At 37.1% G+C, this 25,436-nt stretch overlaps 1 protein-coding gene across 1 annotated transcript; it reads left to right on the top strand.

The window, feature by feature from the left end:
• Positions 1 to 1,143: 1,143 nt before the first annotated feature.
• Positions 1,144 to 25,110, top strand: LOC131352854 (guanine nucleotide-binding protein G(s) subunit alpha-like). The gene is made up of 12 exons (XM_058389351.1): positions 1,144 to 2,561; positions 11,907 to 11,979; positions 13,146 to 13,200; positions 13,547 to 13,666; positions 16,492 to 16,589; positions 18,255 to 18,309; positions 19,476 to 19,549; positions 20,576 to 20,634; positions 21,037 to 21,157; positions 21,375 to 21,505; positions 23,061 to 23,128; positions 23,273 to 25,110. Exons 1-12 carry the CDS (start codon positions 2,423 to 2,425, stop codon positions 23,417 to 23,419), a joined length of 1,140 nt encoding a protein of 379 aa, XP_058245334.1. The 5' UTR covers positions 1,144 to 2,422; the 3' UTR covers positions 23,420 to 25,110.
• The last annotated feature ends 326 nt before the right edge of the window (positions 25,111 to 25,436 follow it).

The raw sequence follows: 25,436 nt of genomic DNA, 5'->3' as shown, positions 1-25,436 counted from the left end.
GAAAAAAAACAACCAGAGATAGCTTTGCAGAGGCCTAACATGGGAAATATTTGTAGTTGTTTTTTTATGTTACAAAATGAGTACAGTCCCAATTTTTCTGAATTTTACAGTAACATTACCAGCAGTAACCAGACACAACTTTGTTTTGTACAAAACTGTCCACTCAGATTCTTGCTTTAGTTGTATTTTTGGAAATATGTGTTTCCTATGTAAAAATGACAAATAAATGTGTGTTTCATGAACCATTGTCTTGCTAACTATACTATTTTCTAATTAACTTAGTTCTGTTTTCCACGATATATGCACAAGAGTGATGGAAACCACAGTGACCCTGACTATGGCACAGCATCTCGGAATGAAGTAAACAAATCCACAAGACTGGCTTGAATTATACACTCCTCAGACCATAGTGATCCAGTGTTTCTTCATTTCCCCACTTACAACTTTATTATATTAGCTATTTTAATCTGTAATTAGTTACCATTCACGGTCTGACACACGTGTGTGAAATGTATAACTGTTGGTTTCATCAAATTCTATTATATATGCCCTATAATTAAATGTATATTAGAGACCTCTAGAAAAAGAAAGCTGGAAAGAAAGTACTAACTATAACTTGTCTCTGGTCAAGTGTCAGTGTAACTAGTACAGTTTGCTTCTTCTGCTAATTTGATCCAATTTGGTGCTAGGCCTAGCATATAGGATGTAAATCAAACTAAAATACATATTGAACAAAAACGTGCATAAATCATGTATTGGGCTGTAGGCTATACAGTTTGGCTACTTCCGTTTCACACAGTAACTATAAAACACGCTGGACAGTGCACGCTCTTAAGCGACAATAGAGGTCGCTACACGTCCTGAAGAGAAACGAGTGACTTGACTATTGCTGGTGTGAAGCTTGGGCAGACCAATCGCTTCTGCCCCTTAGATTCTAGCTCTCTAGAGTTTTCTGACCAAGCACAGTTTTCGTAATTACGACTTAGCAGATGAGAAATGTGAGCACCCGGGGAGCGCGTGAAGGAAGCCGGGCTCGCCGCGCTCGTTATGCTCCATCGTGGTCAAAGGGGGCGCTCGTGCTTCTGCTTCTCCTTCCGCGCGATTTCAGCGACGCTGATGTTCCGGAGGGTCATGTGATCTGCTCGGTTCCCAGGGTTCCGTGAGAGCCTATTTGCCCCACCCCACCTCTTCAGTGCTGGCTAAGATTGCTTTGCCCTGCTCTCGGACAGAGACAGAAGGGGGAAGAATTAACGTTTAAAAATAAAGCCTTTTATGGGCTACCCTCACACATCCAGCGGTTCGCCGAGGGACTCGCGCAAACAGCGTGGAGGAATGTGAGCGCGCGCGCGGATCAGTCTCACCGGCCTTCTGCACGTGCGCGAGAGGTGCAGCTCCGAACGCTGAACCCGAAGCTGAGGCTGTCAGCGCCGAGGTTAAACAGTCGCGAGATATGTGGAAAAAACGATAGATTTCTCTCGTTCGGTCGTTTTAGCGTGTTGGGATTGTGACCGCGACTGTTTGGGTTTGTTTTTGTTCAGTTGAGGGGAGCTTCGAAGCGAAAGGAAGGACGTACGCTGAATCTCAGGAGAAGCTTACTAACGAAGGCCCCTTGGATTGGAGGGGGGGCAGTAGCCATCGCAGAAACGGGCGAAATGAGGAAAGATTGAATTATTTCCACAGACAAAAGACAATATACGGATTTACGTCTTCTACAAAACACAGGACATGTTTTGAGATTTTCGGATTCTGGGTGGGAAGCTAGAACAGCACGAAAAGGATAGTTGCAGCTAAATAATTTTCGCTGGTCTTGCTAGCCAGCTAGCTAGGCTACACGGCTGCCTCTGTGTGGATCAGGGCTACAAGTAGGAAACGAGGGCCTTGTTATGGTGAAATGGTTAAAACCCAACAAGACCCGTGTGTATGTGTTTCAGTGTGTTTGAGGAATTGGTAACGAGTTGTTGTTTTATTTTTCACTCAGTACGTTAGGTAAATCCGTTTCGTGACATGAACTCGTCTTTTCTTCGGCTCTTCGTTGGAAAGTTGAGGGTGGAGGCCTCGAGTGATCAATGGATGGATATTAAGCTTCTTTAGCTGTCTAGGACGTGAGCATTAGCTTGTAAATCGAGCATATTTAAGCGAACATTTGTTACCGATCGCTTTTCTAAAATTCAGACTCCTCTTTACCCTTTCACCCAGAGCTATGAAAACACGCATAATGAACTCGTTAGTCATACATCAATGTCATGGCTGAAATGGTCATTGAGGTAGGCTATAGGTTACATTGCGACCACTTCAAAGATGTGTAGCCTACATGTCCTGGGCAGTTCGAGTAATATCGTGGATCGAGCACAAATAGAATAAGCTTTGTTCGTGTGTTTATTTTTTGTCACATTTCCTCTGGACCTACTCTTTCGCGGGAAAGATGGGCTGCTTGGGCAACAGCAAGACCGAGGATCAGAGGAACGAAGAGAAGGCGCAACGGGAAGCAAACAAGAAAATCGAGAAACAGCTTCAGAAAGACAAACAGATCTACAGGGCCACGCACCGACTGCTACTTTTGGGTGAGTTTCAAAAACGGGAAATGCTTGTTTGTTTGGTTGGTTTTTTTTTTCAAGGCCTCGAAAAATGAAATCGTCCGTTTTGCATTTCAGAGCGAATTCGCCCTTGTTTTAAAAAAAACAGCTTTGAGCTTGCCGTGTCAGAAGTTTTTAGCATGAGGCTCAGTTGGTTGCTAGCTAAATTAGCACTTGAAAGTGACTTTTAGAGGAGGAATGCCGCTGTCACACCTTCGTTGTGTTACAGCTGTGTGTGTGTGTGTGTGTGTGTGTGATCATAGTGGTGACATTTGAATAGCGTTAGTGGCCAGCCCGAGCGGAAACGTGCGACATGCATCGGCATGTGGGTGTGTTCTGGTTAAACTGGTAAGATGCGAGCAGCGCTGGATCCACAGGCCTGTGTCTCAGTCTGTGTGCGAGAAATATCCACGCCATTTAGGCCCGACTCCAAATCGTCCAAACCAGTTTGAGGCCTTCATTATTTAATTCGGCTGTCACTTTTTTCTCTCTCCCACAGTCGGGCTCTCTCGCTTCAGTTTCTTTTTGACAGGGATTGCACGTTTTATTGATGGATAGTAGAAACATTGGCAAAGCGTGTAGCTCACAGTTGTATGCATTGTTTAGCTAAACTGTCAAATTTGTAATACATGCGTCGACAAAAGTGGACCTTCTTTTTATATGCAACGTCATTTCCGGTGTATGTGTCGATTGGCTGCCTGAACTGGTGATGACCAGCGCTTAGTTGTTTACAAGCAGTTTTCAGATGTTTGTTATAGTTGATATTTTCACCCTTTTTAAAAAAAGATTCTGTCATTGTTGTACCATTGTATTATTGCACACTTTATTGGAAGTATATTACGATACTCCATTTACAAAACGAGTCACTTTCTAGTAGTTCCTGTCGTGCTTGTATTGTCATTAACAAGACACACAGTCTGATTTCATGAAATCATGCTTCTACCACAGAAGAAAATCAACCTACAGATTATTCACCCAGCAAGTTTGTTTTTTTATTTCTTGACATTCAAATGGTTGGGTTTCATCCAATACTTTAACCTAAATAAAACAAAAGTATATCATTAACTTGAATACGATATTTAATACAGCTCTGTTCATTGAGCTGGGGATTCAGAAATAAAGCTCCATCATTGCAATAAATGGCCAAGTTATTATTGTGCAAGTATGAATAGTTTGATTAAGGTGATAACAATATATCTGTACTAAAGGATGGAAATGTTCACTGCAAAAAGTTTGGAAAGTCCTGCTGCCGATTCATGGCTTTATCACTATTTAGTTGGACAACAGCAACCTTGTTCAATCAGTACCACAACACACATTTCATTTCATATAGATGTAAGGTACAAAAACATGCTTTTCAAATGATTATCATCTGTATCTCTGACTAGCGAGAATGGTTACTGAAGAGGAAGGTATGAAAAAAGTAGAGAGAATTTTTACTTAGAAACTTTTTATTTTGTGGTGAAAATGACCTTGTAATGAGGCTTAAAGACACATCTCTACTCTTGTCAGGTTATGTATACTGGCAGGCAGATGATACCTGATGATGGCGATCATTAATTTATTTGATTTACTTTTTTTTTATGCTCTAAACACCAGCTTCTGGGAAGTATAGGCATTATCACACTTAACCATTAGAACAAAATTAGAGAGCAGGTAATGACGTTCATTTCTATTTTCACACCCCCCCCCCTTTGTCAGACTTCTTTTGTGTCACCGGCTGCCGGGCAACGTAACACCATCATGGGTGGGTCAACCATAGACAGCCCTCTTCCTGTAGAGAATTTACTTGATTGCAGAAGACACGGTCGAGCTGCTTTGGGCATATCGACAACTCGAGTTCTTGACGTAGAACTCAGCAGGCACTCTATTTTCCATAACAAAACGCAGTGCCAGCAAGTCTTGTGCTGATAGCCAAAATGTCTTGTTGGTATCTTTGTTTTATTAATATATGTTTGTTTAAAAGCTACATACTATTAGAAATGTTAGCCACACTGGTTGTAGTGTGCTCCTGTGTTAAATGTACTCCTGTGTTAGTCTTTTATAGCCCACATGCAGAAAGTGACACATGCCCTAAACATATTAACAAACTTGTTTGGCTCGGTTTATATGATCATGCACCCTGATCATACCTGTTTGCAATATTCAAACCAAAGAGATATTCCAAATTTCTATTAGCATTTTACATGTATTTAGTCTTTCTCCACTGCAGTAGAAACACCTGAAAAATTGCAAGACCTAGACAAATCCTACTTGGCTTTTTAGTGATGCTGGTATCTCAGCATCTTGAAGGCAAAATTTATCCTGAGCAAGTTGCACATCAGCCATATGTTATATTCAGTTTTGTCCAGTAATTATATTAAATTTATATTAAATTTCTGAGTTGAATTTCTAGGTCTAAAAGTCGTTCATGTTGGTTGCTTGTTGGTTTTTCATTTTGGTTAATGGTTTCCTTACCATAATACTGTTCAGCTCCTGGCTGTTAATGGCACTAGTGGGAATTATGTTGAACCCAGAAGTAGGAATTGCGTCTTCAAGTTCCAAGAGTTTGAGTTACAAAGTGTGGAGAAAAAACATGGATGTTTTTATAAAAACGTGTCTCAAAATAATGACCTGTGCTGTTCAGAAATTATTGGGCAAAATATGGGCAAAAATGCCACCGAAAACATATATAACTGTTATAGTCTAATGTATAAGAAGCATAAGTGTGAGCATTTTTGTATGATGTCATCCTGAACTTGGCTGAGGACAACATTTTGAATAGAAGTTGAGGTGCCATTTTCTTTCTCTTTTCTTTCATTTTCTTTTTGTTGTTGGAAACATCAGCACAGCTAGGTTTACAGCTTCATTGCATTCTGGGACTTTTTGTCCAGCATTTTGCTGTTTCTGCTCTGGATTTTGAGGTGTTGAGTGTCACTGGACGATCATGTATAAGAAGAGAATCCTGATATGTTATGGAGCTAAGAGTGACTGGAGCTATTATGTGTGTTCAGGATTTTTTTTGTGTGTGTGGGGTGTTAGCAACAGAAGTGTTAAGCATATCAAAGGTATTAAAATATAGACCTCACCCTAGAAAAAGTGAATAGTTATGGCACCCTGTCATCATTCACATAAGTACAGAAGACCTTTAGGCTCCACATTTCTTGTATCATTCCACTGACATTTGCTGCTCTTGAAAAACAACCTGAAACCTTTAGCAGCAAACTCTCTTGAACTTGTTACACCCCCTTGAATAGATATCATTTTTTTAAATATATATATATATATATATATATATATATATATATATATAATATACATACACACATATATACACAAAACAGTGTGAAACATAAATCTGTCTATAAATACATCATAGATATAGCATCAGGTTCCTGATGTTGGTTGATAGGAGTGAAACCCAAAGTGGTCTTCTGCTGTTTTAGTTCAGCTACATTAAGGTTTGGTGTTTTGCTGTCTGAGATGTTTTTCTGCTCACCAATGTGTAAAGTGGTTATATAAGTTTAACCTGTAGGCTTCCTGGTCACATTTAACCAGTCTGGTTATTCTCCTCTGTTCTTTCCCATCAATGAGGCATTGCCACTTGCAGAATTGGTGCTCACATGATGATTTTTTTTTTTTTTTTTTTTTTGCACCATTCTGTGTAAACTCAATTGACTGTTGTGTGTGAAAATCCAAACAGCCACAGAAAACTTGAACCCCTGGAGTATTTGCGACTGTGTAACGAAGTAGACTATAACGTTCTGTTTCTTGAATCAGATGATACAGTAGTTTGTTTTTGTTTTTTTTTTGTCTTATAAAATCATGCCTCTGCTAAGGATGTCATTTTTTGGTTCCCTATGTCTTTAAGGTCTCACTCAATGCGCTGTGACACTGTCTAGTGAGCAGTGGACTGAAGTGTAAATTTGTGTACAATATATGCTAATACCATAAATATAGGCTTGTACGATGCACATGTTCACACAGCTGTGCTGCTGTTTCCTCCTCATTTAGTCCAGGGAAGAGAAATGACTGCAGCGATTCTGAGGCATATATTCGGTATTCAAAGGATTCAAAGATACATTGTTAAATTCATACGTTACATTATAAGCAGTCTTTTTAAAGTTTGAATGCATCACAAAAACACTGCCATTTTCAGATAAGATATTCTGCTTTTTCAATCCTGTGAATGTTTTACTTAAAAATTGTACTCTACAGCACCTGTTGAGGTGATGATTATTCGTGCTGTGATGAAGCCGAATCATAGCGAGACGACATCATACTGAAATCGTACCAGATTTGAATGTTGTGTTATTGTTACACTTGTATTGATAAGTGTGTACAGATGGTAGTAGAGATTTATTTTTACATAAGGTTCTGGGATAATTACCTCCGATTAATAACCACCACCACCCCAGTTACAGTCAAACTCAGTCATGTGATGCATCTGATAATCGTATCCCATCCATATTTGTATGCCAATGTCATGTAGCACACATATCACTGACCGTCCCTCAGATATGCAACACCTCACATATCATGTAACAACAACTAAAAGGGAAAAAAATGAATGGTTCTCATATACTATGTGACTGGCTTCCTTTAATTTCACATTGTTGCTAGAACTGCTGTTTACCCCAAACTGAAATAAGAGGCAGTTTCTCTTCTCTACTCCAGCACTTCTTTGACTGTATGGGTGCCATGTTGTGAATGGAGCCTGATCATACAAAACATCCAGCTTCTTAGAAAATCAAATCTACAAGAAGCTTGCTTACTTTCGTCATTTTATCGCTGTCTGAAAGTGAGATTTTTTTTTATCACTGAGAAGACTAAAAATTCATCACTGACATTCCCTTTATAAACGAACACACTTTGAATAGAGTTTTAGTAACTTCTTTTTCCCGAAATCTAAACAAATATATCATTTTAATCACAGTGATGCTAACCTTGATATAACTACTTCTAAGGAAGAAATGCCATAAACATGGCGTAAGGCCCACTACTACACTGTCTTTTGTTGGTTACTGTTAATCCTGTCTTAAGATAAATTATCAACACAAGCATGACATTCTCAATGGACAAGTCTTTAATGCAGGAGCACAAATTACTGATGGGCAAACAAGTGCAAATGTCTGTCTAACCTGATATTTTAGGCTCCCAATAAAGGGGAGATTGAGACTTGTAAGCTTAGGTTCAAAAGCACCAATTATCAAGCACCGATGCCTTTTTAACATGTCGCCATGTATTAGTACCAAGAAACCGATATATCTGTATGATAATTACCAGTTTGAAAGCAGTGTTCTGTTCTTATTCTGGGGCTGTGTATGGGAAGCAGGATTTGCAGTGCAGTCAATAAATTTGGATATTATTTACATTTGAACAGTTTATTAGTGTTAGTAATCTAAAATGCTTATTCCTAGTTGTTACCCCAGGTAGTGGAGGTTTTTTGTGCCAAAAATACATGATCTTGAAGCAGCTTTTTTTTAATTTACAGTGTAACATTTTTTGTGGAAAACTACCTCTAATGGTGAAATTGCAAGTACAGGATTGTTCTTTTCAACTCCTACCATTGAAGACACGCATATAAATGCTGTCTGTGATGGCTGCTCTATTCACACACACATGAGTCGAGGGAGCTTTGGCTGAGTGCATGCTGTGATAATGCGGCTGGGCCGTAAATCTTTGGAAAATCTTCTGTGATTTTGAAAATTCTCAAAATATCGCTGATTTTGCTTGGTTTTGCATTCATTTTTGAGATTGGAAAATCATGAAATCCTGAAGGGACTTTATAATACTATATTTTCACCAGCCAACAACAATCCAAGATTGTTAATGTGAACACATGCCTGCATGTGGCCCTGTAATGTGCCACTTCAAATTACTGTAGTCTATATGTCCATGGTTGATGGGTTCCCAAAGCTAGTAAATAGGTACATGCCAAATCTCGTACTTGTGCTTTATTCTATATAGAATAAATAGCTTTCACATTGAAAGTTCCAACAATTAGAAGTAAAGTTAAAGTGCAGAATGTTGGACACTTCATGAATCCAACAGTCACAGCTTTGCTTACGTAGCAATGGGGTGGGGTCACCAATGCTAAATGAGAATTATTTTTTCCGATGTCCTCCGCCCAGAACACACACGCCCACACGAACACCTGAGTGCTTATGCTCTAGAGGCAACATGATTAACAGATAACCAGAGGCAAATTTTTCTTATCATTGGTTGAATGTTTGTGTGGCCCACATGACTTGATTGCTATGCAGTTTACAGAGACCAGAGGAACAGATCACCCTAAAATATTTACATATCAACCCAAATCTTAAATTAAATTTCACAAGCTGGGATAAAGTTCCCGATCCAGAGCTCCAGTAAAAATCTATCGTGTTGTCTGCATCCTAACAACCATGTAAAAACCTGTTAGTGCACTTTGTGCTTAACAGAATGCCATCAGCGTTCAACATGGCACACGTATCTACTTGTAGCACTGTGTTGTATATTTAGTTCTACTTTTTATAGAATAAAATCAGTCTAGAATTTGTATCATATAACATTTAGGTTTAGCATTCTTTCTAGAGTTTAGTGTTTTAAACATGTTGTGCCGAGTTCTTAACAGGAGCACGGGGAGATAAGTGACACAACAAGTTGTAGTATAAAATGAGCTTTTTTCATGTTAGGCCAAGAACTCAATATGTGAACACTGAGTAATATTTACTTAATGAATTCAGTGATCATAAATTCATTAGCCTGCCCACCAGGCAAGTGAAAGCATTGATGTGCTTACCCCATCCCCTTGTGTTGGTTGGTGGTTTGCTCACTTAATTAACTCGACTGAAAAGCCTCAAACGGATGATAAGCTGTGATGAAATTCTGTGTTAAATCAGTGTTTCATAGTGATTGTATTATTAAATCAGCATTGTTGTATGTACTTCCTGGTCACATGACTGGTCTGGATTACTTTGAATCAAATCAGTGTCTCAAATAAAACAAGCATCAAATCTGCCTGTTAGCCCAAAAGCAGCAGTGGAAGCTGAAATATTACAACTTCCAACCTAACCATACCCGTGTTGTAAGCATGAATTTTAAACCCATGGCTGTTGAACAAGGACAAAAATGCTGATGCAGTGAATTAGGAACTGTGTTAGATTTTATCAGCTGTATGAATGATGATGAATAGTCTGCGTCTATGTCGCCACATATCACTGACATCAGAAGGTTGTGAGTTTGAATCCTGGTGTTGCCAAGCTGTCACTTGTCACGTCCTTAACCCTCAGCTGTTCAGCTCTGTTACAAGTGGCTTTGGAGGAGGGAGTGTGGGCGGATAACATTTAAATGTTTATTCCAGCTCACGTGACCTAATCAGTAATTTATGCTGAAGAGCTTGCTTTATCCTTCAGTCTGCTGAATCTATGTACAGATCTATCCAATCACCCTTGAAATAATATGAAATGACTGTTTCTCTTTCTATTGAGATTCTCTGGTCTGTTGCAATGGCTGTCAATTTGAAATGGCTGATGCTGTGACGTTGCTTCTTTGAGATTTAAGTAAAAAAATAAAATCTCTAGTAATATGCATTTCCTGTTAGCCCTTTTTGCATCCTGTACGAACCTTAATGGTCTGTCTTTCTCTGGTGCAGGATAGCATCCCTTGTATGTAGTCGCCAAACAGATAAAGCCATGCCAGGCTTTTGTGCACGTAATGTGTTCACTCACAAAACATGAACAGGGGCTTTGATTAAAGTAAAATGAAACCCCGGGCTACTCGACTAGACGAGTTCAGCAGCTAACTTAGCTGCTGTTCAACATAAAGCATTTGCACAGATTTTCATTTTATTACAGATTTTAAAATGAGCTTAGTTATAGCTAATAACTTGTTAGGTTTATTTACATTTGTATTCAGTTTTGCAAGCAATCCTGATCATGTTATTAAAAAAAATAATAACATGACTTAATGATGACTTAGTGATGTGATCAGCATTCTATCAGTATTCAAAAAAAAGTCAATTTTTGACTGTTTGAGACTATTTTCTTTGCATTTTTCCTACGTGGATATGGAAAGTTGGCATGCCATGAAACGAACCTAGCTCAGCCGGTAGTGAAATTCACTCTTTGTTATAAACAAGCGGGCTACAATGGACGAATATGTTTAGACAGCCTAGCCCTTACAGATGCTTGTTTTTTTCCACTAGCTGACTACCAGCAATGGCGCTATATATAGCAAACTATGAATAGAAAATATAAATAGCAAGGAAATAATGGGGCGGGGAATCGCATTACACATCCCAGTCTGGGTGCCTAACTTTTTTTTGACCATAGGGCTGGGCAACATGATGATTATAATATTAATGATGTGATAATTTATGTCAGAATTCTGTGACATCAGTGCTGTCGTGCTTTGTTTGGGTCTTTTTTTTTTAATATTTAAAACGTACATATAGAAAAGCGACACTGATGGTAAAAAGTAAATTTTTGTACTTAATTTTACAAAGTTAAAAAATACATATTAAAGTACAAAAATGATGTTTTTCCCGCATGTTCATTTTGATTGTTTTTTTAACTAAAGGTTATTTGTTTATAATAATAATACTTGTTGTTATTTTTATTTTTATTTTGTAGATTAAAGCGGATCTTCAGTTTTGCTGGAAGTTACATAACAAGCCTATATATAGACAATACATAGTAGAGCTTACAGCAGTATTTAAATTAATATTTTGGGGCAGAAATTAGAATAATTTTTGTTTGTAATATTTAAAAAAAAAAAAAAAAAATCTTTTTTTTGGACACGAATGGTTGCCATAGTTATAACATTTATCATTGTGTGACACAGCTAGCATTGTTACATTCTGGAGGGAGAATGTCTGTATATAAACTTCACCAGTGTACATGTACATCACATCATTTGAGATGAAAGAGAAACAGTGTGCGCTCTTTGCCACCGATCACGTGTGCTCTACTGTCTTCGCTCCCACTGGTAGTCACCGCACATAGTCCCTCCATATTTGCATAAAGTTCAACACGCATCTGGTCACAAGTTGTTGCCACTCATAATGCTAGCAGTCTGAATGATCTCTGATTGATTTGTTGCAGAGAGTTGCTGTAAGTGTGAAAGCAGCATTAATTTCTTAGTGCCAAGCCCCAGCAGTGGTGACTCTGAGTACTGAGTGAATGGTTTACAAAGAACGAATGTGCTTCTGTTAATAATGGCTCTTTGAAATCTACACAAGTAGGCATAGACGAATAAACTGATGACCATAAATGTAAAAGATCACAATTTACTACAACATAAACATTGTAAAAATAAGCTTCTTTCTTTGATTAAGAACAAGAGTCTCTCTCTCTCTCTCTCCTAATATAGGTGCTGGGGAGTCTGGGAAGAGCACTATTGTTAAGCAGATGCGGATTTTGCATGTTAATGGCTTCAATGCTGAGTAAGTATTCATGTAACAGTATGTTTAGTTGGTATTTAGGTTTGAGTGTGTGTGTGTGTGTGTGTATATATATATATATATATATATATATATATATATATATATATATATATATATATATATATATATATATATATATATATATATATATATATATATATATATATATATATATATATATATATATATAATTTTTTTAAATTCACTTACTCTTGCAATGCAGGGTTATGTAATATAAGCACTGGCAGCTTTTATTTTAGAGAACATTTTAATAAAATGTTATTTTAATAAAATGAAACTACTAAATGTAATGATACATTTATTATATAAGCATTTACTAGCCAGTGATTTAGATTCCCCCCCCCCCCCACATCTGTATCTTTATATTGAACAAATTATTAAAAGCAATACACAAATTGTTTTTTTGTTGTTGTTTATAAGAAACTGTGTTCACTTTGAGTAAAATATTCAAAAATATCTTATACACTTTTCTTTGTGTGTTTGACATTTTTCAGCTTTGAATTAACTGTAGATTCATAAAAAAAATGCCACACATCATGCTTAAATGGCATTTGCTTTCAGAAATTTTTGCAATTAATGTAAGTTTCAGTGTTTCCCAGTGTCTACTATGGCACACTGTCTTGGACAGGTCTCTACTGTAAAACAGATTCTTTATGCAGCCAGTCTGATGAAATAAAGAGCAAAGAAATCATTTGGTTGCAAATCAGATCAGTTCACTAGGAGTGCAAAAATTCATACCCCTGAAACCTACCTGGATTCTTGTCTTTTGCTCATGGCATGACAAAATAGGTGCACAGGCTGTGTGGTTGTGGCCATTTAATAGTATTAATTTAATTGTATTTTTGTACTTTATCTTTGAAAAGCAGATGTTATATATGCATAATGTTTTGTTAGAATATACAGTGTATAGTTATCCAGAAGGGGTTTTTTTTTTTTTTTTTTTTTTTTTTAATACAGTAATGAAAATCAGCTATATATATGTATTTGTTTATCAATAAATAGACCCTAAAAGTGAGCTTCAGTCCTTGACGGATGTATCAACAGCTCAAGTTTACCATCATGGTCTGCTCTCATGCACGACTCATCCCACGTCTGACTAATGCAAACAAAAAGTCTCTCTAACACAACTTTTTCTTTATTTTCAGAGAGAAGAAACAGAAGGTTCAAGACATTAAGAACAACATTAAAGAGGCCATAGAGGTCTGTAAGCATTCATCAGAAGTTTGTTAACTTGATTAATAATGAAAGTGATTGCTTGTGGTGTTAGTGGCACAGCTGTAATGCTGTTAAACCTGTATGAACACTATCATCATTTTAGCACCTAATGATCAGCTTTATCAACGAGAACTTTAGTATCCCACTCTATATCTCTCGCTCATTGTATGTGTTATTTTAGAGCTCAATATGCTCTGTAAGTTTATAGATGGAATGGGCCTTTACCTAGAATTTAGAATATGCTAAATGGCTCTGTATGGAGCTTCAATGCTTTACTTACTAGGAAGCCAGGGAGATTTATAATCATTTTATTCTTGAATCTTGTTTTCAGACTATAGTTGCTGCTATGAGTACTCTTGCTCCACCCGTCCAGGTCGCCTGTCCAGAAAACCAACGGCGAATTGAATACATCACCAACTTACCTAATCAGAAGAACTTTGAGTTCACATCTGTAAGTATTAGGCTATACCAGAGCAAGACCATGTTTTCAGCATACATGCAAGAGTGTTTACATTGACTGTGTTTGACTTATCCAGAGTGGGTTACATAGGTGCTTTCAACCCCCATCAAACACCTCATGCTAGTTCTAGGAATATTATCAAGCTAAAGCCCTATCAGAGAGAGTCAAGTACAGCAAAAACAAAACAAGGGCAAAATACCACTAGTGTTCATTACTTGCTAAATCATGTATCCTTTGGGGTGTCTTCCGAAATTAGTAATAAAACGCAGTATATTTTGGGAAATGTGTTGGTATGCATTCTGTTTCAAGTATAGAAAATTACTAATTATGAAAGGCAATAAATGTGTGTTCCAAATTTTCTGGACCAGGCTTATTAGGCTGTCTGATGCTCTTTCACATGTCGCTTAATTTTCTAATTTATTAAGTGAAAACTCAGGCAAAATAAATACAGGAACTAGGATTTACTCTCTCAATACGCTGTCCTCTATTCCAATATAAAGAGAGACTATTGGTCCAGTCACATGGGACATCTGGAGAATTAATTTATCAACTGGGGTCTTGCAAAGCAATATTAGTCAGCTCCATAGGGATTTTCTGTATGTGCGAAGTGAGTTGTTAAGGGATTGAACTGGAGGAGGTTAATGAACAGTTGCTGTCTTTTTTTTTTTTTTTTTTCCTCTACCCTACTCATTAACATCCTCAGGGGTCTTCATAGGCCTTAAAGTGCTCCATGCTGCCATATTCCTTAGGGTCAGATACTTAGCAGGAAAGTCCCAAAAGCTCACTGCCATGATACCATTGCTTCCTAAGCAATAAAGCATATACGACTGTTAAGATGGGATTATATCTCCATATTAAAATGTCATATGCGGTGACGTGTATCTTTTCACTTACTGTATTGTAATTAACAGGCATTTGTTCTGAATGAAAGACTTTCACAACATGAACACAAGTTAGTGTTTTTAATGGAATATATTTTCCTGAATTACATTTTTCAAATTAGAATCTTAAAAAGAAATTGGGTGATTTTTATTATATAGAGCTTCTGACTCTGAGATTTTAAATGCAAAAATGTTATTTAGGCCTGAAATAAGACCTCAGACTAGGGCTGCACAATTAATCGATTTTCTTATCGCAATTGCGATTACAGATGCCACAATTACGTAATCGTTCAAAGCTGCGATTACAAAAAAAAAAAATCTACTTACGTTATTCTGTGCTTAAGGGGTGTTTATTGCATGTTACATTGTGGGGGCGAATAAAGACTTTTAATTGGCCTAATAGTCTGTAGGCGTGTCCTTATCAACGCCCCGACTATCCACTTGCGTATGTCTATCTCATGTTAATTTAAAGAAACATCAGATAGTTTGCAAAGTGTTGCTGAGAAGAATCGAGAATTAGAACCGAAAGGACTTTTGACTGACATCTCTGTGCGCACGCACACACACATACTGCGAGAGTGTGTGCTGGAATATGCTCTAGAACCGCTCTCACAATGCTTAAATGTCACACCTATGACTGTGCAGCGCCGCTTTCACACCACGTGACTAAAATACCTTACAGCCCTTGAGAGCAACAGCAATAAATAAGCCTAAAAATAGATCTAAATAAAATAAATGAAATAAGCCTAAAAATAGATCTAAATAAAATATAAACTGTTAAAGCACTAAGATATTACAGTTTGAACATCATGACTTTCTATTATTCAACTAATGCAGTATTTAAGTTAAAATACATACATGACTTAAGTGAACAATGGGTCAGAACAGACTCCATCATTTAGCTGTTCTGTCAGTTGATAAAGGAATTCTGATTATTCCACCCTCAAAGAAACAGGATAGAAAAGTCACCAAGATAAAAAAAAAAAAATATTTATATGTTATAAAATATGGCATGCAGTTGCTTCAAACAGTGATATAAAGCTATTCAAAACACCATTTAATGTAAATTGTGATGATCGTAATGAATAATCACAATTACATTTTCAGGGGAATAATCGACAATTATAATTTTTGTCGTAATCGTGCATCCCTACCTCAGACTATTCTAATCTTAAATCAGAAACGAAGTTATTAATGCTACATGGATCACACCCTTATTTTCTTTATTATTTCTTGTTGTTTTCCAGTATAACGCATGCCATTTAAAAAAAAAAACAAAAAAAAAACACTTGAATTGCATTGTGCTGTCAAGTTTGTTGAGAGAATAAAATAGATGAATGAATATGAAGAATGAGACCACTAGCACACAACTATAATGTTGGATATTATTCTCTGTATGTCTTGTCAGATATAAAGTCACTTATATCATTGAGAAACTTAAAAGCATTCCCAAGACCTAAAGTGACGTTTCGTAGAAATAAATACATAAGCCATTTGAACAAATAAAATAAATATTTCAATTGACAATATGTAAGCTTTTGTTTGGAACCAAACTGTGGCCTGTGTCAAGAGGGCAAAGCGAGCTGGGATCAGCGAAAAAGGGCATGTGATGGCCCTCACATGAGACTGAGTCCTGTGTCTTGCAAACACATGATCAGGGGTCCAGGCATGTTTCATCTCAGAGTGAGAGCTTTAATCCAGCCAAGCAAATAAGGTTGTGTGGGTTTTTTTTTTTTTTTTTTATGTATATTAATGTGACTGAGATTATATTTGGTTTTCTGTCTTGATTCAAATTTACTGCTAGCCCTACATAACCTGCTTATAATTAATAATAAATGCCCCATGACACTTATAAAATGGCTAAACCTAACCTTTTTTATTGTTTAAGTATGTTTTTATTTTTCAATATTACAAATTTCTGTCATTTCTTTTTAGGAGTTTTATGAAAATACAAAAAGGCTATGGCAGGATGATGGAGTGAAGGCCTGTTACGAGCGCTCCAATGAGTATCAGCTGATTGACTGTGCACAGTAGTGAGTATCTATATACTGATGCATGCTGTAATTGTGGTTACCTTTTATATTCAATATAATATCATAGCATGCCAAACACTGAGCAGTAAAAAAAAGTAACGCATATGGCCAAAGGTTTGTAGACACCTGACCATCACACCCGAATGACACGAAGTTGGAATCACCCGATTATAGAGGATTTCTTTGAATATGCTAGAATGACATTTTCCCTTCAGTGGAACCAAGTGTTCAAACATGTTAATGCATGACACTGCCCCTATGCACAAAGCAGGGTAGGAAGTACTTGAGTGCCATGCACAGAGCCCTGACCTCAACTGAGCACCTTTGGGTTGAACTGGAATGTGTCCTAGGCATCCTCATCTGACATCAGTGCCTAATTTTACTGTGGCTGAATTAACAAATCCCTGAAATCTAGTGGAAAGCCTTCACATGAGAGTGGAATGTATTACAATAGCAATAATAGTGAAGGGGGACTAAATCTGTTTAACAAGAAGTCAGTTGTCCACAATTTTTTGCTCAAATAGTGTAATATTAAAAATTTGATTTTGGTCTTTTTATATACATCTATGATTACATTCATGTCACCTTGAGCTGGTCTGGTCATTCTCCTCTGACCCTGTTGTCAGCAAGGTGCTTTAATTTAAAGTTTACCCCGGTGTAAACATCCCAGTAGTTCAGCAACTTCTGAAAATTTTTTAAAGTCAGCCTACCTGGCACCAACAACCATGCCACAGGTTCAGCTTTTCACATGTCGTAGTGCAGGCTTAAATAATTTGAATACTTAAGCAGTTTTTATTACATTTGTATTTGTTTCTCTCTTTGGTGTTCTATTTGATCTTATTGCACCATTTAGACAATGCAATAATGATTTCTTCATCGTATGCAGTGCACTGTGTTTTCAAAAGCCATACAAGATTCACTGCAATGAAGAAAATTCCAGCAAGATTCTCACGTGATCCAAATCATGTGCTCCTTTTTTTAACAACTACAGATCAAAGGCATGAGTGTGTTGATTTGTATGCCTGAATCACAGTCTAGTACAAAAATATTTCAAATGCATTCAGGCAGAACAGAAAACAAAGTCATGATACAGTTGAGGAAATAATCAAAGTAGGTCAACACCTACAGCCCCCAGAATTAATTTCGATTTTATTTTTGCTGTTATGTAGATAGTGAAGCAGGTGACGCAGTGTCGCTTATATTTTTAAGTTTCTTGAAAATGTGCAGTATATTTATTAAGGTGTGAAGAAAAATCTTTGATTTGTTTTCTACTTCTGGATTTCATTTATTAAATTAATAAAATGTTATTTTCATTTTTTTTTTTTATACTTAAAGAATATTTGACCATTTTAGCTCTACAATTTCTGTTCTACAATTTTTCTGTTCTGTAGCAACAAATAGAGTCTGTGTCAAGATATGATTTCTAACTGTGGATTAATTCCACACATCTGCCTACTAAAAATATACCTGTAAATTCACAAGGGGGTAAAAGACAGCATGGTGTAGTTTCATTTAAATTCAATACTCTTTATGAATTTAAATTCATTTAAAAAATGTTAATGATTCAGTCTAAATGTAATTATTTGTGTGATGACTTTATTTATTTATTTATTTTTTTGGATTTCATAGCTGATATTAACATTTAATTCTCTCACACTTTTTCAGCTTTTTAGACAAAATCGACATTGTGCAGCAGAGTGACTACACACCATCTGACCAGGTGAGTGCCTCAGTTATTTTTTGTATGGGTTGTTTATTGTTTAATGCATTTTAGCTTAGCAGTGCTACAAGCACACAATTTGTGCCAGTACCATGAAACTGAAAATTTTTGCAAGTCAAAATGAAACTGAAATTTTTTGCAAGTACTAATGGAACATAAGTTTAAAATTAAGAATATATTTAGTTCAGTTTTTCTGGCGGATCCAGGTATACACATAAAAAATATTTACCTTACATTACCTGTTGTAAATCTTTCACATGTTTGGTTGTGAGTTAGCTGATAGAAAAGTTTTTGAGTGGAGGTTAACTTCTAACACACCAGAATGACAATCACCACATAAGTCTATTTTTTAGCAAAACTACACTCACTGAATACTATTGTGCGAAGAAAAATCAAAACCCTGGACTCATTAGTTTCTTACAATATGATTGCAATAGCACTTTATAATAATGATCAATAACAATGACTGACAATAGTCCTCGTGTTTACCAAGTATTATCCATATTTTATTAATGTACTGTCAGTACTTTTCCACTGAATGCCACATCTCATGATTTTCAGTCATGATTGGACATGCTGTGTTACACGCACACTAGCAGCAGATAGTATTGGTACAAAAACCTATCCTGTAACATTGTGCTGTTTTCAGTGGTTTGGTACCTCAGGCCCTTAATCAACCATTATATATTAGCCAAAGCATAATGAGAAGAATGTTGAAATAAATCATTTGATGGATGGCTGGATGGGAAATTCTTGAATGAAGTTGTAAAGTAGGCATCTACCCTATTAACTGTAGACATGACCAAGTGGCATACACAAGGTTCTATATGGGCCACACCAAGAGCAAAGAGCCACCAAAATGTCAGTATTTTAGATTTATTATTGTTATTCACAAGCAAATTTAAAGTATCTCTTATAGAGTTGTCATGTCCGGAACTGTTTTTAAGCTGTATTTTAACAAATGTTTTGATGAATATCTGTATTTGCTTTGAAGCTGTTAGGGAAATAAATATAAATACAAACAAATCACTGTTTTCATATCTCTTCTCTAGACCACAATCACATTTAGCCCTGCCATAGATCCTGCCATTGTTGAACCAGTCTTTATTTATAGTGCCATATGCCATAGTTTAACTGTCTTTATTTTTTGTGCTCATCTCTTTCAGGACCTGCTCAGATGCAGAGTTCTGACCTCCGGTATTTTTGAGACAAGGTTCCAGGTGGACAAAGTCAACTTCCAGTAAGTAGTCTGAAAGTGTTGAGCAAACTCCTCTTTGCATCTTTTGTATTTTGTGCAGTCATCATGCATATTGTGGCTCTCTTGAGGCCAAAGTGTGTGATATTTATTTGTTCTGGGACACCGCAGAGGTCAATACACGATGTGAAGCTCTAGCAGAGTTGTGTTTAGGAATATCCACCAGAGGGCAGTGTACCTTATAGTTTCATTTGCTGTAATGAGATGATGCACTTGAAATTTAATATTTATCAGCTTTAAGTACACAGAATTTCTAACTGTTCTCCCAAAGTGGAGACCATGAAGCGCATAAAGGTGTCTATGAATAGGGGTCTATTTATTATTGAATTGGAAATGGTCACTTTCAGTGTCTAATAAATAGGCAGCATCATATTGTTATACTTTTAATGTGCCTTATATTTGGATTATGTTGGTAGAAATTTGTGCTGCATTCTCATGTGGTCTTCTGATCCCTGGGCCTGGTCTCAAAGTTTGAGAATCCCTACACTAAAAGAACAAGTAACTCCAGTGCTGTGTGTAAATTATAATAAATCTGAAGAAGCACATAGATCCTTGTTTTGTGTAGCACTGTCTAAATCTATTGATTTTCTGGGCTCTACTGAAAATTGTAAAACTTTTAATAGTCAGATTTCAGTGTACATCTTGGATTTGAAAATAAAAGACCTGTTTTGATCCGTGTTTGAAGCCAAATGATCAATCATAATGTACAGTGTTACTATACTGTATATGCATACAGAGGAGGAAAATTTAGGTTTTGCTTACTCATTTACTTATTTCCTTGTTCAGTGCCCTCCTATTCCCTGACCTGAGGCACTACAGATCTAGTCTTGGGTCCTGTATCTCTAGTGTGTATATTAAAATGGCTGCTGGCTAGTTAATATACACCACTGATTGGCCAGCTATTCAGTGTATAAACATAGTGTCATGGACAAGAAAGATTTTTAAATGCGACGTTGTGAAGAATCCTTGTGTGTGTAATGTCATGCATAAAATGTTTGTTTCTTCTCTTAGCATGTTTGATGTAGGTGGGCAGAGAGATGAGCGTCGGAAGTGGATCCAGTGTTTTAATGGTAAATGTTACACGTTCTTCTGTTCTGGACAACATGAGGCATATTGCATAATTTTATGTTGAACACCCTTGTTTGATTAACCTGTTGTCTTATATTGATTGTGATTGCTAAAAGTGAAGATGTTACATTTTGTTACATGTTAGATGTTACATACTCTTTACTTAAAAAAAAACAACTATGGATTGTGTGAATTTGTTCAGGTCTCTTAATGTACATTGTTATATTTATTTTGCTGTTGCTCCATTAGAATTGTATTTTGTTGCCCTATTTCAAAAGTAGATGTCAAAATGCAAGTGCTCATTTACTTTATGGATATTGATTAAATCTTGTTTGCACCATGATCACCAGAAACCTTGGATGAAGTCATAACGTTTGCCCTTTCTGTCTTCCCTTTTCCCTCAGACGTAACTGCCATCATCTTTGTAGTGGCCAGCAGTAGCTATAACATGGTCATCCGAGAAGACAATCAAACCAACCGCCTCCAAGAAGCACTTAATCTCTTCAAAAACATCTGGAACAACAGGTGAGCCTGTTCTTTAACATAAAACATTTTTAAATAAGTTAGTTTAAAAAAAACAAACAAACAAACAAAAAAACGACTATCCCTTAACAGTGTGTTTAAAATGTTTTAAACAATAGAAATACTTGCACTCAATAGATTGTGTTTGTAAATGTATTTGAAAAGACAAACCAATAAAAATCCTAACAGATTTTCTCTCTTTTTAATTTTTTCCCCTCAGATGGTTGCGGACCATCTCTGTAATTCTCTTCCTGAATAAGCAGGACCTCCTAGCTGAAAAGGTCATGGCGGGAAAATCAAAAATCGAGGAATATTTTCCTGAGTTTGCTCGCTACACCACACCAGATGATGGTGAGAGTCACATTGCCTTACGCATCATACGTGATGCATCATAGTTCCAGATTGTAATCTCTATCCTCTGGAGTGCTATTCTTGTAAATCTTAGCTTTGATTCAGTATAAATATTTTTGCCCTTACATCAACATTATAAATATTTTTGCCCTTACATCAACATTTTGAACATGTTCAGTTGTATAAAGATTAATGTGATTCATGTATTTGTAAGATCTTGACTATTTCCTGTCTAACTCATTTGAGATGAACGCACAGTTACAATATGAAATTTGTATTTTGAGCGTTCATCATGCATTTTGTGGCTCTTTTGAGGCTAAAGTACGTGTCAATGATTGTTAACGCACCGAACTACAACCTTCTAGAGATCTAGTCTTTTGTGTTTTGGTTAGCAGTTCATCATCTGTACAGTTCTAGTTTATTTGACATGTGCAACGTTATGGGCAATTTTACTAAATTGCAGAGTGGACATGCACTGCATTATTTTTCTAGCAAGCTTTAACACAGAGCTAATTGTTTATAAATCCAAATATTCCTGTATTGCGGTTAACTAACACTATTTCTTTTCAGCCTTTCTGTATCAAGCCAACCCATTCACTGACATGCACTAGGGCCTTTGTGGTAAAATTCTGCTTTTGCTCTCGGTCAGATAGGATTTTCTTGTTTGCAGTGTCGGTCCTTCTGTGTATGGGTGGAGCTAAAAATAGTGCAGGCCATTGATTGATCAAACACAGTCATCACACAACAGTCCTGATTTATGTCTCTGGTTGGAACTGCTATTCACCCAGCACAAAAACATTTAGTAGTAGGCTAGTGTATGTCTGCCAGAGTTTTTCACCCTCTTCAAGAGTTGTTCTGGTGGACTTAAGAGGCCAGCCATTTTAAAACAGCAATAATGTACACCATTACACATGCTGCCCTTAACAAACTTGCTATATTTGTCCTTAGCTCAGTCTATGAGAAATGCAGCAGTGGCAACACATTAAATTAGATTTTAACGTCACATGTTGCCTGATTTTCATTTCCGGATAGTATTTTATTACTATCAAGGTCATCACCCTCCAGCAAACCTCCTCCTACTGTACTGTCTATTGTTCTATGACAGAAAAGCGCATGTGGATGGGATACAGAGAGTTGGGTCTTAGTTCTTTGACATAATTAGTAAACACGGTTGACATGATGGACATTTTATTGTATTTATGGTAATGTTTTGATGATAATAGTTGTAGTATTTTATTCAAAGTCTATATAATTGAATGTTTTTCCGTTAAGTAAAATGTTAGCATAGACAAATTGGCCCATCCTTTAAATAAATGTTGCTTGATGAGTTGCTTTTGATCTTTACTGAAGTGTGGCAGACTGTATACGTTACAGGAGATTAATGACTGTGCACTTTCAGTTCATGTATAGCTGTATTCCAGAGCTGTATGCATTTAGTATCTTTTGGAAGCTTTTGTCAGTATAGATAAAATGTTTCCTATTGATCTTGCCATTTTTATTTTTGACTTGTCAATTTTCATGTGAATATGCATTTACATAGAAATGACTTTTTCAGCAACCCCCGAGCCAGGAGAGGATCCGCGAGTCACAAGGGCGAAATATTTCATCCGGGACGAATTCCTGGTGAGTGGAAATAAAAATGCAAAAATACTCTGCCATGTATAGCACTTGTATTCATCTGTCGATTTATGGTGGTTTGATTTGCTTACAGTTGAAACCCACCTTTACATCTTATGCTCTTTTTTGCCTTTTCATTTACCTCCTCAGAGGATCAGCACAGCAAGCGGTGATGGCCGCCACTATTGTTATCCACACTTCACGTGCGCAGTGGACACGGAGAACATTCGCCGCGTCTTCAACGACTGCCGAGACATCATCCAGAGAATGCATCTCCGCCAGTATGAGCTCTTGTGATCGGCCGAGCTTCAGAGGCAAACTTTTAAAGAGACTGACTTTTGAAAATCTTGTGTTTTCGGCGGAGTTTGAGAGTGATGGATCGTCTAAGAGCTGTGGGCTTCAGGCCCTTTACACCACATAAACACACACACACACACACACTTTTATCATGCTGTTGAGGACCAAATATCATGCCTTATCCATTTGAAGCAGCAGCCCCATTTCAAGGCAGTTAACTGCACACACATACATACACTGACTGAGACGTAAAAGTTTATTTAAAAGTCAAGTTATATGATCATTTGCATAAGTAGATGATACACAGACGTATCTAAAATTGCTCAACCTGACAAAAGTTGTACTCCTACAAACACATAGCTTACAGTTTCTAGTTTTGCTTCTTGTGTCAGCTCACCCACACATCAGTGTGTGTGCCACAACACACACGCCCCACACATACACACACACACACACACACACACACACACACACACAACGCTGACCCTGGCAGTACCTGACAGTCTTGAGCTGATTTGTGATGGCCCCACTGCTGGACCTGAATCACAGGACTGTGCTTGACTGTTGAGTTTTCAGTTGGCTGGATCAGCTTTATTTGCCATCCCTTGACCTCTCTTATGGAGAGAAGGATGATTTCCTCACCAATGCTAGAAGAGCAGGACAGGCCGCAGTGAAGATGGACACTTGAGATGCAACCTTGTCACGTGACTTGCTAACTGCTTTCGGAATGATAAACTTGAACGATCGCAACTCTCCACTCCGCATCCCCACTCCCTTCTTTGATCTACTAATTTAATGCAAATAATTTGATTGAGAGCACTCTTGCTTTTGGGGGGAGAACACACACACATACACACACACACACACACACACACACACACAAAACAGGTAAAGATGACTCTTGCCAATGGAATACTGCTCCCCTCTACTGTATTTCCTATTGGTCACTCTTGCCATCTTCCCAGTCCAACTTTTCCTGTTCTCCTGCTCTCTCTTCCCCCTCCAACCCTCTATTTTATTGCTGGACTATTATTCTTGTACAGACTGCAAAATGTATTATTTTGTACTTTACTGAAAAAAAGACTTGTAGAAGTTCCTGTGCCTTGATCACAACACTGCGTGTAAAAAGAAAAAAGAGCTAAAGGCGTAAGGTATGTCTGCGCTGTATTGCTTAGCCTCTTAGCCACCCTTCCAACCAATCAGTTGAGCCTCTTTGTTGCTCTTTCTCTTTCTGTCTCTCTCTCTCTCTCTCTCTCTCTCTCGCTCTCTCTCTCTTTCATGCCTCTGCTTCTCCCATGTTGTGTTATTCCAGATTGCTTTACATCCACATGCCCCCCCTTCCTGAAGAGAGAAATAATAATTAGAACAAGTATGGATGTAAAAACAAACAGCTTCTTGGTTTTTAATTGAATCAAGGAAATTTGACATCAATGCACTTCATGTTTTGTGCATTACTGCAATTGCAATCCTGTATCCAGGGGACTGGAAAATGACCTTACTGTTTTATTTCAGTTTTAGCTTTAAGGTTAAAAGGTGGTGGGGGAGGGAGGTGGCTATCCAAATGCAAAACCTGGCTTGTTTCTACATTATTCCATTTTTCCTAACTAAAGAAGAAGCCAAAATAGTTCTGTTTTGAGTCATTCTTGGCTGTGTCTCAAGGAAATCATGACATAAAAAGAGGATTCACATTATTATTGTTATTATTATTATTATTTTTGTTAATACTGAGCAAGGATTTTTTTCCCTTGGTTGTTTTACCCAGGTATAACCACTAGATGGTGACAAACTTATGGCAGGTTGTAAATCGGCTCCCTGCAATACACAACATACTGTTGCAGTCAGATGTTTTAAAGGTATTTCTTTATGCTAAGCATCAAATCTGCTTTCGGAACATGGGTATTAAAGGTCTAGTATTTAAAATAATGTATTATGTAGGCTACTTGCCCATCAGTGAACTCATGGAGGAAAAACCTTTGCAGTGATTGTTAATGAGAGAAATATCCTTATCAAGCCAAAA

This window comes from Hemibagrus wyckioides, linkage group LG05 (genome assembly GCF_019097595.1).
Source record: "Hemibagrus wyckioides isolate EC202008001 linkage group LG05, SWU_Hwy_1.0, whole genome shotgun sequence".
Taxonomy (NCBI): Eukaryota; Metazoa; Chordata; class Actinopteri; order Siluriformes; family Bagridae; genus Hemibagrus; species Hemibagrus wyckioides.
Note: the sequence above shows the minus strand (reverse complement) of the source record. Positions and strands in the feature narration are given on the sequence as shown.